A 14,882-nucleotide genomic window follows, 5' to 3' on the forward strand; every position below is an offset into this window, starting at 1 on the left:
GAGGAGGATGGCATCTAATGAAGAATCCTGAGGACTTAGCATGTCACCAACCTTTCAGGACATCCTTGCGTCCTCATTCATTCCCCTAATGAATTCTGTATGGTGTGGGAAATGGAAATGAGCTATCTTTCAATACGCAGCAGGAAAGTACCAGCTAATTTGACAGTTCTGTACTTGCAGCTAATATCTAACAAAGTCTCTGGTAGGGCAAATGATATAAACAGTGATGAGGTGAAAAGTGCTATAAACCAAATCCAGTATGGTTTCTTTTCTTGCACTGGTTAGAAATTCAACTTCTAGTGGAGCTTACTGCTAAACCGCAAAGTATGTATTGCCTTGACAACTGAGCTTCCCGAGGCTGATGTTTTCACATCTGGCTGACTGAAGGCAGGATGGAGAGAAGCAGCGACACAAGCAGGACTTTTCATGTTGATCCAGGCGTAAGTTTTGGGTTTGGACAGATGCGGTGTTCAGTCGTCTTGCTGTTCTTAATGGGCCGTAACTTGAGTGCAGCTATACTGAGTTTCCAGTGGGGAGTCAGTGTGCTTTATGCTGCTATTGTCACGAAATGTACCAAATGTGCAAAAAGAATGCTCAACTTGCTATTTCTTTTCTAAAACCAAAAAACAGGTATGATTTTGGGATCTAAATGATATCGGAAGGTCAAGAATCTCACTCCAGACAACATAAAAAACAACCCAAGGTGTGGAAAAATGCATTATTTTAACTAAAGATGACATATTTGTGGCAAGTTATCTGTAAAAGTAACATCATGTTGTAATACGAGCTGCATCTGAAAGTCCTGTTTGTATCAGCATGGAAACAAACCACATTCAAATTCATTCATGACACATTTCCCTCAGAAGCAAATGCATCATTCATGGTTCATCACCTGCGCATATATTTATCCTTGAAACCATATGACTGGGTCATATTCATTTTGCAATGTAGACTCAGCAGAGTGTACATGTAATTTATATTCATGCAATTAGGACAGACTGTCAAACTGATTTACATTTGATAATGCTACAAAAATGAATACATAAAAACACTGTATTATTGCACCACAGAGCTACATTATTTGTATTGTTTCTCAGAGGTGTTTCACCAATGACAGTGTAATCAAAAGTGATTACTCCACAACAGACCAATACGATGACCTCTACACTAAAGCGGAACATTGTAAATGCAGAGAAATATATGCCAGGTCAGTACTGTGTGCTGCAATGATGCACCAGCACAAATTCAATACTCTCATGTCTTTTCATACACCAAGAGTCAATCATTCCTTTCTGTAAGCTAGATAGAAATAGAGCTGATAAATCTACTGCATGTTGGAATCAAACAGCCAGGAAAGTGTGGTACTTCTGAGAGTGTGGAGAAAGCTGACCCCATATTCACCACATCTTTGCACACTGAATCTGAGCTATTTTTTCAGCCTGGTTATATGGAGCAGATTTGTAGTATGAGTACATCTAAATGAAAAACTAGAGAGAGACAGCAATTGAAAAAAAGAGTCAAAATTAAAAAAAAGAAGGATCAAATATTAGCTTGTGCAAGACAGAAGGTGAGAGCTTGCTGTATCTTTAATTTCTGAATCTGTAATTGCACCAAGATTATATGCTTCTGCAGAGAACTGTGCATCTTACTGCTGCATTTTCAGATCAGAACAAACAGAGTAGTGTTACATTCTGAAAGAGGACCACGGTCATATGGTCGAATAGGTATAGTCGCTTACCTGGAGTGGGTGTGGTCTCCTTTTTGTCATGCGCCTCATGCCACTGCATGGTGCGATGGTAACTCAGCATCACCTCCCACAATGCCTTGCATAGATCGGTCAGGCAGGGAATGTAGCTGTCCAGGGTGATATGCTGCCAAAAGAGAAGTTGCAAAGAACAAGGTCACTGATGCTCTTTTCTACAGTTTATGAATTCCTTGTCATATTTTGTATTACTCTATTTGTGACATACATCTATACACCAATCAGCCATAACATTATGAGCACTGACAGGTGAAGTAATCACTGATTATCTGGTTATCATGGCACCTGTCAGTGGGTGGGATATATCAGGCAGCAAGTGAACATTTTGTCCTCAAAGTTGATGTGTTAGAAGCAGGAAAATGGGCAGCATGAGGATTTGAGCGACTTTGACAAGGGCCAAATTGTGATGGTTAGACGACTGGTAAGAGCATCTCCAGAACTGCTCTTTTAGGGTATTCCCGGTCTGCAGTGGTCAGCACCTAACAAAAGGGGTCTAAGGAAGGAAAAGCAGTGAACTGAAGACAGGGTCATGGGTGGCCAAGGCTCATTGATGCACGTGGTGCATCACAGTTTGTTGTGTATGGGGCTGCATTATGACCACCAGGATGCTCAGGTGGTCATAATGTTATAGCTGATCGGTGCCTCTATTGTACTGGATTTACCTAAGAGTAAAAAAGGAATATTTTTCAGAGTTAATGAAACACACTGAGCTGAACTACTTTAAAATAAAGTACAAGATTTAGCAAGAGACTAAGATAAAAAAAAAGATAATCAGCTGTCCTCTATGTTGTATCTAATTAAAGCCTGTTTATAATCATCATTCAAGGACACCGTGTTGGAAAACATTGATTTTCTGTGTCAAAAGAAACACTTTCATCTTATGCTAAGAGCTAATTAATGTAAGGGCTGATTAAAATAAGGATGTTATTGAGATAATGTCTTACTAATACACAGAATATAAATTCAAAAATATCTCTGATGTGCACATTACTTTATATTATACCATGACAATATTCCAAAGTGACATGCATAAATGATTCTCAATTGTTATAATAGCCTTAAACTCAAATAAGACCCAGTTTTTAAGGTTATCTGTGAGAGAAGGGTTTTCTTTTTACTTCTTTTTAACAGTCATGTAAATCAAATGGACTTCAGGGCAATATTGTACTGTATGGTTGTCATGGAAACGGCACTCATGTCCAGTTAATATAAATACATTTACTCATATATGACATTTTTGATATAATAAAGGTTAGAGCACTTGTATAATAATCCTAGTACTATAGATACATAATATGTTTATGCAGGTGAATCATCAATCGCTGTCTGTGCACCAGAAAGGAATACATCAGCTGTGATATATGTTCATATGCCCAAGGCCTGAAGTGACTTATTGCTTTCATGGCAACTTTCTAATTTCTGCACATTATGAGACACTGTGTCGCACAGGACACAGGATCAATGGTAATTCTGCCAGTAACATGGCTTACATATTGATGTTTTTTCAGAGGATTCTAATTCTCTTTTTTTATGATAAATAAATATTTATCGACCTACCTACATATCAGACAATATGACTTAACCCATGGACTAACTGCAAACTCCTGCACTGAGCTTTGTGTAATATCAGAGTGGTGCTGAATCCAAACTTTTATTTATAGTAACAAAAGTACTCAGTATAATGCACACTGTTGTTTTTCCTGCACACATCGAACAGATACACACACTGAGCTCATATGAGGCCAGACAGGCTGGAAAACTGGGTGTGTTAAATTAAAATTTGGCCCACCTAAGAAAGGTGCAGCTGGCACAATAGCAGCCACTAACACAGTTCAAGGCTCTACAGCACAACTCGTCAATAGAGTCCTGTCAACATGTTCAGAAACAAATTAATCACTGCCAGATGAAACAATGCCGTCCACAGCAGCCGCACTTTACTTTGTTTAAACCACAATAATGAATTGAGTGTTTGCAGACCCCTGCTATCTTGCACAAAAGCACAGTAAATTATACACCACAAGCCTCACACATTGAAGACTACTGAGAGTAAAAAAAAAGTGCATTGTAATAAAGACCCCAACTGTGCAAAAACGAACATGAGTAGTCCTTCTCTGGCTTTTTCCTCTGGCATGTCCACGTCTCTGAGCAACAAACCACCACTTGCCAAGACAATCTCTCAACAGATCATTTCATTGAGACATCTGAAGTAGATTCACGACTGTAAGGCATCAGCAAGAAAGTTTCATGTGATGACTGCTATCTCAAAAGATGCTACCCTGCCCAAAGGAGCTAAATTGAGTCCACTGCTGTCAAACCCTTTTGTTAGACATGGTGGGGTAAGGTGGGGGAAAATGGTATTAATTCAACAGCCACTTCTCCCAAAAAATTAACGGGTAAATCAAAAATGTATAGGTCTTGAAATAAAAAGTGGGAAAAGTGAAATAGTGAACATTCTCAAAATAAAGAAGTCAGTGAAATACTGCATTACAGCACAGAATATCAGAGGTATGGTGATGCTTTTATATAAATGTCACTGTTAAATACACAGACTTTTAATCATCCAACAACAAGGCCTGCAAAACATTTAATGATGACAGTCAATTATGCTCTTACCAATGGACTAAATCCTCATTCAAATGTGTTTTAACTGCACTCAAACTTAAGAGGTTTATAATACCTTTGCTGCAATGGACACTAATCGCTGTTCCTGAGGATGTTTTTCTAAGCATACACAGCGGCAACTCCTCTCCAAATCAACAAACCTCTACACCACACCGACCACAGCAAGCTGTTGTGCTGAAGAGAACACTTGACCAATAAGTTGAACCAATTATTTTTTCTTAAAAAAAAGGTGCACAGTGTAAGAATTGGCCACCTGAATTGGCTAACTGCTGCTAACTGTAGCTGCCAGTAGCTAGTTAGCTCAGTTAGCTGTGCAGGTTTTTTTTTTTTTAGAAAAGCAATCAATGGCACCAGTGCAGGATATTGCAGTCAGGTGTGTACAAATGACAATGCATTACCTGATATTGGTAGTATAAGTACCGCCTGAGCCATTAACACCAAGAAAGTATCAACTAGCCATTAACAACTGGAACACATTTAGCAAATTATTTTTATTTTGCTCTTTATTAATATTGCTTAGGGCTGATTGTATATAACTATACTGTATATAGGGCTCTCCTCATGCCTGAACAAACAATATCAATCATAACACTGGATGGCTAGATAATCACAACTAAACAACTCAAATTATTATTCATTATCAACAGTACTTGTAGAGAATATTATTTAATATACTAATTGTGTGTGTCCACTATTAAATATGACATAAAATACTAGCACTAAGCCAAAGCCATGATATAAAAACTATGCTTTTATACTAGAATCATAATTTTCACATACAGTCAATGAATTGCTCAATGAATAATTGAGCACCAGTACTTAAGAGACCAACCTGAAATAAATAAATAAAGACAATCATAGCTGCAGTTACAGACCGGCTCCAGCACCACCGGTCAGATCGGTACGCTAATGAACCGTTTCTGACAAGACAAGACTTCCATTTGACATTCCATGTTCTCCACCAGCCAGCCAACAGTATGTTGCCAGGCAACTGGGGTGAGGGGAGACAGTGTGGGGGCAAGAGGTCTTCAGTGGGTTTGATAAGGAGAGGTCACCTTAGCTATCTTAGCTACCTAAGCTACTAAAAATATTTTGTTGGAAGCAGACGTCCACCTTGCTGGACACAACTTTCTCAACAAGTACAGACGAGAGCTCGGAGGAGGCAGGCTTGGATCTATTTTAGTTCTCGCTCTCATTATGCACAATGCCAAGCTGTGTCAGGGAGGTTTTGAAAAGACAAATCGCTGAGTCCATTTTTTTCCAGCAGTGATGTGGATATTTGTAGGAGCACGCGTGAAAAGGAATGCCACACATTTTAGAAAAGAGACGTGGAAGAGAGAGCAGGTACCCTTAACCGATTCTCTTTCTTTATGAATAGACAATCAGACCCCCCCCTTTAAAAAATAAATAAACAAACAGATTAACCTGCAAGAGATCACAAACATAGTCAGCAATCTGTAGACCTGCTGCACCAGCAAAAGAAGCAAAGTACTCTCTGCTAAACAGGAATCTTTCTTTTTCTCTGTCTCACACACACATTTAAACACAACCGTGTGCACACGTTTGTGAAAAGATTCTGGTTTAACTTTGGGCCAACATATGACACATTAGCCAACATATATGACAGGTACAGTGGATTCCTACATAAACAAGAAAATCTCTCATTACTGTGCGTGTCCCGATTTAATCTACTTAATTTTATTTGTAAGGTTAAGGACTGGTTTCAGATATTTTGTAGCGTTCTAGATGGCATAGATCTGTTTGTAAGTTAAGAGAGGCCTCGGCAATTGAAAGTGACATGCAATTTATGTGGCTAGAATTCAAACCACTTACCAATGCTATCCTTAAAGCCAATGTCTTTAAACCTCTTAAGAAAAATAACACCGGTTGACACTATGCTTTTGATAATTCAATAAATAGTTTTAGGCGATACTCCTTTTCATCATCATCACTTTATATGCAGTTATCAAAGACAGATTAGAGAATAAAGTATGAGATTTCACACAGGAACACACATTTTCAATCATCTGCTCCCTTTTCATGTTATACTTTAATTAACTTTATTTATTTATAACTTTAACGTGCATCGTTACAAAAAGTTGAACAAGGTTATTTGCACATAAATATTTGACTTCATTTGACATTAAATTGACTGAGTCTCCATGGGATTCAGGGGGAGATTTTATTGTTGCTATTCAAACAACAGATTCCACAGAAACATCCAAAAATGATCCAAGAAATAAAGAAAACTAAATGAATGGGCCATCCTGAGAATGATACATTTTTACATGGGACCAATTTCCACCCATAAGAGCTGCTAAGATAAGGTGCACAATGTTTGGCAGTAAATTAGTTTCATTCTGTAATGAAGCTATCTGCAGCCACGGTTAATTAAACACAAAAAGCCAGACTAGGATCGCGGTACTGCTTAACATGAAAAGACAACAGAGGCTACAGCCACTCCACAACCTTGTAAAACGGCCTATCCTTTGGACATACAACTGCACTAAAGGTCAGACTAAATCAAAACAATGGGACACTGCATAATAGAGTGGGATAGATCACTATGGGTTACTGATGAGAAGTTGTTGGATAGGTGTTGGTGTGATTTCTCTATCATCAGTAGAGCTAATAGCTTTGTATAACACACTTACAAAAAAAAAAAACAGTACTAAAAGGCTAAACCCCCACTAGCAGCTTCCAGCAGCAACTTAACGGAATTATCAGAAACAATATTTCGGTTGCAGTGTATTCCCATTACTGTAACTACTATGATATATACGGCATAAACGAGAAGTTAAGTAAATTGCCACGGTGGCTGGGATGCAGTATACCATCCTTTACAGTCACCTCCTCTCCTATGAGAACCTCCTATGATTCAGGGAGTGAACTGTCCTATTTCCATCGAGAGAAAAGTCAGACAGACCAGGGGATTGATAAGGAGTGAGGCTGGCCAATAATGATGAGATGTTGATGTAAAATTAATAAGACCCTTTCACAATCAGTACTGACCTTTCTGAGTGTTCCTATTTCCCTTGAATTTTAAGTTGCATACCTAAGTTCAGAGGGTCTAATGTGGCAGTTACATTTTCTTAACCTTTATTTATCAGGGGAGCAGCAGCTGAATAAGTTTGCTCTTCTCCACAAACACACCTATTGATATAGTTCCACCAACATTAACACCAGCTTCACAGGAGCAGGTGATGATTTGATAGCTTGTTGAAGAGCCAATCAACCGTATATGTTGAAAAACCAGAGTATTGCTTAAAGTGTAATGATTTGAACCAGAACTCGTGACAGGTATATGTTTTATACTGGTCAGAGAGATCTTGGAAATGTCAGCGAGTTCCTCTATGCTGCAAAATACCCAGAAACATCAGAGCAGGACACTGAAAGACATTTCGAATAGTGAGAAATTTCAAAAAGAACAAGTTCAAGCCCATCTTCAGATGTTGAGCACCTCTTCAAAACCACTTCAGTCCAGTGTGTGTGCAGTTAGTAGTTCTCTTTTTGACCTTTTAAAGGCAGGTACAGTACCTTAAATAAAACTATCTATCGTAAGGAGTAAAAGTAAGCAGAAAGGCTTAAAACGCTGCAAGCCAAACAATCGAACTGCGTGTGGTTGTTCGCACACCTCTTTTTTTAAGCGTGTGAGCGTGTGTGTGTATGTGCTGCCCAATCAATCATAATCACACAGCCGAGAGTGTAACGACGCATCCCATCAATCTTAAGTTAGTGGTTGTACAGTCTATGTGTGTGTTTGTTGCATGAACGGGATCATCCAGGCAACACAGCATGCTGTCAGGGTATCTATCAAAAACAAGTAAACATTAGTATGTGTCTGTAAGAACTGTAGAGTTGCATGCACATGGTATTTCAGGGGATCCATGACACCGATTTCCAGTAAGCCTAATAACAATTAGGCCCACAGGAAAAGTGGACAATTAGGTATGTCTCTTCAGCTTAAGGGAAGAATGTGTTGTTTCACTGAATATAAAATATATTATACACAACATCACAAATGCAAGTAAAAGATAGATGAAATATGAAAGTAGTCCAGTAATTTTCCTACTTAAACCTCCAAAAAGACATTAAGGCCCTTAAAGCACAAAGACACTGAAACATCTCGTTTCTCTGCAACTGTGTCTTATCTTATCTTTCGAAATTCATGACAAGAAGATTAACAACGAGCACGAGTTCCACAAGGAACCAAACTTTATTGTATATTAGATTTTTTTCCTCCATAACTCAATCTCAACTTTTGACTGAGGTGGATTAATCCCAGACGATCTCGCATTAAAGAGAAAAGAAACATTTACATAATTTATAACAGCAGCCACTGGTAAAGCTAACAAGCAAAACTTCTTTGCAAGTAAGCTCCCACCCCCACAACAGTGAAAGACAGCTCAGACCACAACTGAGAAAAAGTTCACATTCCATCAGCATCACCTTCATCACATCACCTGTTTCATGTCATACCTTTGATATCTTTTTGTGGTGACATAAAAACTGTGCTCATACTGAGTGAAGCCTTGACCTGGAACCCCAAGCATTTATCAACTGAATATTGCTCCTTCCAGGCCACCTACCTATTGGGGTAGGAAAACGAGCATAAACGGAGAGAAAAAGAAGAAGAAAGCAGGGGAAGAAGAGAAGAGGTAATACAGAGGCAAGAGGTAAATGGCATGGCATTGTAGATATGAGCACAGTGGGCCATGCCCCTAAAAAAAAGCTGTGCAGTCAAACAACAAGGCCAAACACGGAGTATGAGGGTCTGGGAGGAAAAATCTATGACAGTTGACATATCGGGAGGGACTGTAAAGAAACAATCTGCACCCTACAACAGAGTCCCCCCAGGCAGAGTCTAACCTTTACCTATACCTCTATATACTCCTCCACACTGTAGGTCAGACTGTAACACAGCCCCTGGGGGCTCACCCCCATCCAAGTTCATGATGAATTGACCACGTTATGGCTTGCTGGCCATGCAAAGAGGGAACTGAGGCGTGTGGGCCTATATGGAGAGCCCCACTGCTGCAGTGTATTGGTTCTGTATTGTGAGCAACATTAATTATCGCATAGTGAGGGGCTAAGCTATACGCCACCCCCCTTCTCTCAATCAGTTTCTCCATGCTTTCTTCTCCTCCTTCATTTCACTCTATTATGGAGAATCTGTAGAATCCCATGTCATGAAATAAGGTGTTTTTCAAGGCAGTAGGACAGCTAGAGGAGTAATGTGTGTAACAAAGTATGTGCCCCGACTGAACCTTTTCTGGCCTACACAGTTAAAATACCAACAGAATGGGTGGATATTGGTGGAATAAATTGACCAACACACTCTCTCATGTCCTTACCGTGCACAGGTCCTTGTACTGCATCTTCTGGAACTTGGTATCAGCGTTGCCGGCACACAGCTCCACATATCCCAGCACCACTTGGAACACTGTGTTGTGGATGGCCTGGGTGAAGTGCATGTGCAGCTGGTCCATAGCAGTCTGCAGAGAGAGCCAAACACACTGTTATGAAAACTATTATCTCAGGATGTCCCTGACATCTGCCAGTGTGGATCTATGAAAAGGCAAACAGCAGGGAAACTGCAAATCAAACTTCTTGGAGACACATTCTGTATAGTTGATATTTTAAATTATTTGCAGACATATTATGCTAGTTACACAACATGGCAAGAGGGAATATGAGGATAGCTGTCTACCCTGGGAGCTGTAAATGTTCAAGACCAAGAGAAAATGGGCAATTTTGCCTCCAGTTTCCATGATTCTTGTCTCTGAAACCAGCTTAGTTTGCTATTAGACATTAGTGACATGTATAGTATGGTACCACAGCAAACTGCCTCTAGCTCTGTTCACTTGCGGCACCATTCGTCACATATGGAATACCCTGAGCCATGCCATCAAAATTAGTTATTATCAGGGAACTATGACTTAAAGAAAATTTTCCCCCATCAGTCTTACACTGTTAAATATCACATAAAAATGACGATATACTGTACAATATTCTTTTAGTTCCATTACGGTTTCCTTGAGGGAAATTATCAGTTGCTTAAAGCTCCACGATGTTCACCAGATAGTCGATCATTTTGCTAAAAATATTGAGTATGGAAGCTTTAAACAAACACAACTTACTAATAGCAAAGTAGGATTTCCTAATTTCTTCATTTATCATTAATAAGCAGCATTGCTCTTAACTACGGAAGGCGAGAACGGCCGTGCTTGCAATTATTTTTTTAAATTACAAGCTAGTTATCAGTGAGTGGTTAACTTGATCACACCTGATTTCATCCTTCAAGATCACAGTCAGGGATGATTCATAACTTAACTGAAAAAAGTTGTTACCAGAATGAACATCTGAGAGTAAATTTAAGCTATTAATTTCCTGGCAATGGGATGCAATACTGACAAAATACATCAGGAAAAGATTAAAATTTGTTAAATGAGCTCAAAGATCCATGCAGTCGTACAGATCCTTCTCATGCAATGTCAGGCTTCCGGGCTGCTGGGCCTTGACAGTAGGAGGGCTGCTGCTGCTCATTTTCAGTATGAAAATGAATATTAACTGGCAATGCATTCCTCCATGCACTGTCCATTATGTTGAACCAACATCTACGCATGCTGGCACAGCACTCCTGAGTAATACGAGGAAGCAACCTTTTGTTTTCTCACAACAACAGGTTGATTATCTCGGTTCTCTTAAGATAACTGCATTAAAAAAACAACATCTGTAATACGATCTTCCTCCACTGTACTGTGGTTTATTTGTGCCCTCAGAAATTCAAGTGTGTTATCCCCTATTCTCTTTGAAAGTCAAGTTCCATTTACCATCATTTTCTGTTTTGCAGCTACCACCCACAGTCTTGCTATTGGACCCTAGTGGAATCGAGGACACCAGAGTTGCAGGAGAGTTGGGCAAAGCCCTACAGGTAATGGGTGTTGCAGTGCAATTAGATTTTCTTACCGCAAGCTCAAGACCACAAAATGGTGCCCCCATCCATTCTGACTGCCTGCTGCCACAAAAGTAATTTAAACATTTCCCTCCTTTGTGAAAGAGTTTCACTTCATCAGTCCTAAAAACACCAAGAAACTCTGTGGCTGTGGCTACACAAAGCATGCACTGTAGATAGGAAAAAGGAGGCAGCTATGGCAACTAACATAACAATCACTATCATCATTTCCAGCCACCAATCTTATTAATCAACTGCAAAAGCAAAAGGACTCATTCTTCGGCAGCTACTTATACCAAACAAGCAGATGTTTCATTCAGACAAATGTTGGAAAAGCAAACTGGGTGTCAGGCTCATTAGGTAAAGAGCAACCAGTGTGCCTCTGAGCCAGGTAATGAGAGTGAGAGCCAAGAGACCAATGTAAGGGGAAAGATACAAATGGTTTGAAGTGACATGCTGCTTTATGTCATGTATTACAGTACATCTTGAATAAGAATGTGAGAGACAGATGCAAAGAGGGTGTGACAAACAGCAGAAGTAAAAAGATAAAAAACAATACAAAAACAATAACAACAAGCACTTAGGCAGTCAAGAGGCAGTCAACAACAACTCCTTAGTTAGCTCTTGAGTCTACAAATGCTCATAATCACAGTCATAAGAAAAACATTCACTCTTAACACGCCTTGATGACACAGTCTCCACCTCAAAGATATGCCTAATGTCAAGAGGCATATAGCATATTTATTAACATCAACAATGGCTCAAGTTTCGAATAACAATGACGTGCTATGTTGTTGTACGAGCGCCAGGATGAAAACAATAATCTTTTTTGGTTGCTCGGATTATGCGACTCTTGGCGACTACGCTGTCCAATTTCAACTGTAACTCATCAAATACCCATCATACATTAGTACTGCCACACGGAATGTAGAGAAGGTGACTCAATCTTATTTCATGTAGTCTACCCCATTAATTAACAGAATTTACACTGACGATACAACAGCTGTACAGTAAAATGCCGTGTTTGCAGAACATTAATTCCCCCAATGTGTTACACTGGCAAGTATCCACACACATAGTACAATCTGGCCCAGCTCCAATATCCACCATAAGCCCTGAGCACTAAACCCTCACAGATTTTAATTACCATCGCCAGGAGGCTCAACGAAAATGTGTGAGTGCAGAAGGTGCAAGAGTTCAAAATGCTGGATAAGGAATGGAAAAGCATTTGTGGAATCACAAAGTCCAAACAAACCTGGCTGAAAGGTGTTCTGACACAGCAGCCTCATCATTGCTCAAAATGATCACGCATAGCTAAATAAATTCTCCTACTTGTCAGAGACCGAAGGTAACAAAGGTTTCAAGGATGACAAGGAAAAAGTGCAAAATGTTTCATTCTCGCTTACAACTCGAAGCTTGATTGATGATCTGTACCAGAGAGCACTGGTTCAGAGGAGTTGAAATAGTTTTACACCTAAGCTGCGAATACAAGGTCAGGGCTGTGAGAATGGAAGAAGGAGCGCAAGTGAAGTTACAAGAAAGAGATCAGGGTGAAGGGAGAAGCTGACATGACATGGGTTACAAAAGAGAAAGGCCCAACCATTATGGATCAATGCTTTTTGACAACAAATATGCAGTTTGGGACATGAGCAGCAAAGGATTAAAGATAGAGAGACAGAAAGCCGCTATTGATAAAATATCACATAACGGTGTCATTTAAGATTATGGTCTATCATATTTCTGCCCGGGGCAGTTTGACAGAAACCACATTATTATTTATTGTTCTCAACATAAAGGTCTTACACCTTCAAATTAACTGCAATAATTGTCCCTACAAACATATTGTTGTGACAGTATCGCCTCGGCCGTTTTGATGTTTTGAGAGCTTATTTTATATTAGCCAACTATTTTTCTTTTTGTGGGTGAATTATTTTTTTATTGGCTAGGACAGCTCAAGATAGAAAGGATGGGGGATGCTGGGGATGACACACGGCAAAGGGCCACAGGTTAGATTTGAACCCATGGCTCTTACAGCAAGGCCTCAGTCTCAGTACATGGGGCACAAGTTCTACCAGGCGAGCTCCACGCCACTGGCTAGAAGGAATAATAATTACAAAGAGACACTTGAATAACCCAAATTACATTCTCATGTATTCCAAAATGGTTTAACTAGCCTGCGTATGTAGGAATTGTAATTTAAATGGTGGCAAAAGGTGAATGCACACAACCCTGAAATTCTGTTAAGGAGAGGAACAACCAAGATGAACACAAACTTTTAAAAAATGCTGATATTTAATACCCCCTCCTCAAAAGAATCCCCAATAAGAGAAAAACAAAGAGTCAATATATGCAGTGAGGACAACAATTGGACCATCACATCCAGTCATGTTTAGCCATTCCCCGTGACCCTGTAGACGAGTCAAACCACTGACCTGTGTCTTGCCCAGGAGCGTGTAGGCCAGCTGGACCTTGGTGTAGTGCGAAACATCAAAGTGCTTACAAGTCTTCGACAGGGCGACATCAAGCTGCTCCTGGAGCCAGAAATAGATAGATGACAAGGGGGAAAAGGGGGGAAAGAGAGGGGAAGAAAAGAGAGAGGGATTATCAACGTTAAGACCAGGGATTTAGATATAGATGTGAAGATGTATAGCTACCACACAAGGCCAAGGGCAGGTAATTGGATGTGGACGTCGATGTATATGTTTGTGTGTGTGTGTGTGTGTGTGTGTGTGTGTGTGTGTGTGTGTGTGTGTGTGTGTGTGTAAGTCTTTGACAAAGACATAAAAAAGAGTAGAAAGTAACACAAGGTTGTGTAACCCTGACATATTAAGCCAACCTCAAAGAATATAACGCTGACAAGGCTCAGGGATCAAATACCTTGCGTCACCACGCATTTTCTCACGCCCTATGTTTAAAGCTGTGCTTTTACTGTAACATAAAGCAGTGACTACCGCTGACACAACAACGTTTTATTCTACAGTAGTTATTTTAACTGAATCCTAAAAGTCCAAACTACTTTGCGACTGTAAATATAATGTCTCATTATATGCTGTGGGGTTTTAATGCAGACTGTGCTAATTTTCACTGCGATTGTCTAACTTTTATACAATGGTCACATAGAAATTCTGGATGTGCATTCTGCCCTGATAACACATTTTACATCTTACTGTGCCAAATCATGCTTAAAGAGCAGAAAGTGCTTTGATTTAAAGAAATATTGCTTGACTCGGTTGAGTGGCTGGTTGCCTTTCCGTCGAGGGCCAGGACAGTAGGAGATAGTTATGTGTGTATGTAGAGTATATGTATATTTACATGAGTGGCTCTTAGCTGCAAGATGAAGGTGTTAGATACGAAAATCCTTAGTGTAAGTGTTTACGTTTATGATTTTAGAGGATTTTGCTTTCACAAACTCATACTGACAGGTAAACAAACAAGTACCTTGGTGCATGGCTAATATGTATGTGTGTGTGTGTGTGTGTGTGTGTGTGTGTGTGTGTGTGTGTGTGTGTACATGCACGCCTGTTTCTTGTGTACAGACAAAAC

The 14,882-nt window shown here is 39.7% G+C and overlaps 1 protein-coding gene across 2 annotated transcripts in view; it reads right to left on the bottom strand.

The window, feature by feature from the left end:
- Positions 1-14,882, bottom strand: part of vps50 (VPS50 EARP/GARPII complex subunit) — a 99,701-nt gene that overhangs the window by 51,989 nt on the left and 32,830 nt on the right. For both annotated transcript variants that reach the window (XM_051389837.1, XM_051389836.1), the window contains exons 11-13: positions 13,772-13,870; positions 9,739-9,879; positions 1,739-1,871 (exon numbers count right to left, since the gene is read on the bottom strand). In XM_051389837.1, coding sequence (XP_051245797.1) covers positions 1,739-1,871; positions 9,739-9,879; positions 13,772-13,870 — 373 coding nt within the window. The remainder of the gene's footprint in view (positions 1-1,738; positions 1,872-9,738; positions 9,880-13,771; positions 13,871-14,882) is intronic.

The sequence above is a fragment of the Dicentrarchus labrax genome, unplaced genomic scaffold (genome assembly GCF_905237075.1).
Source record: "Dicentrarchus labrax unplaced genomic scaffold, dlabrax2021, whole genome shotgun sequence".
Classification (NCBI taxonomy): Eukaryota; Metazoa; Chordata; class Actinopteri; family Moronidae; genus Dicentrarchus; species Dicentrarchus labrax.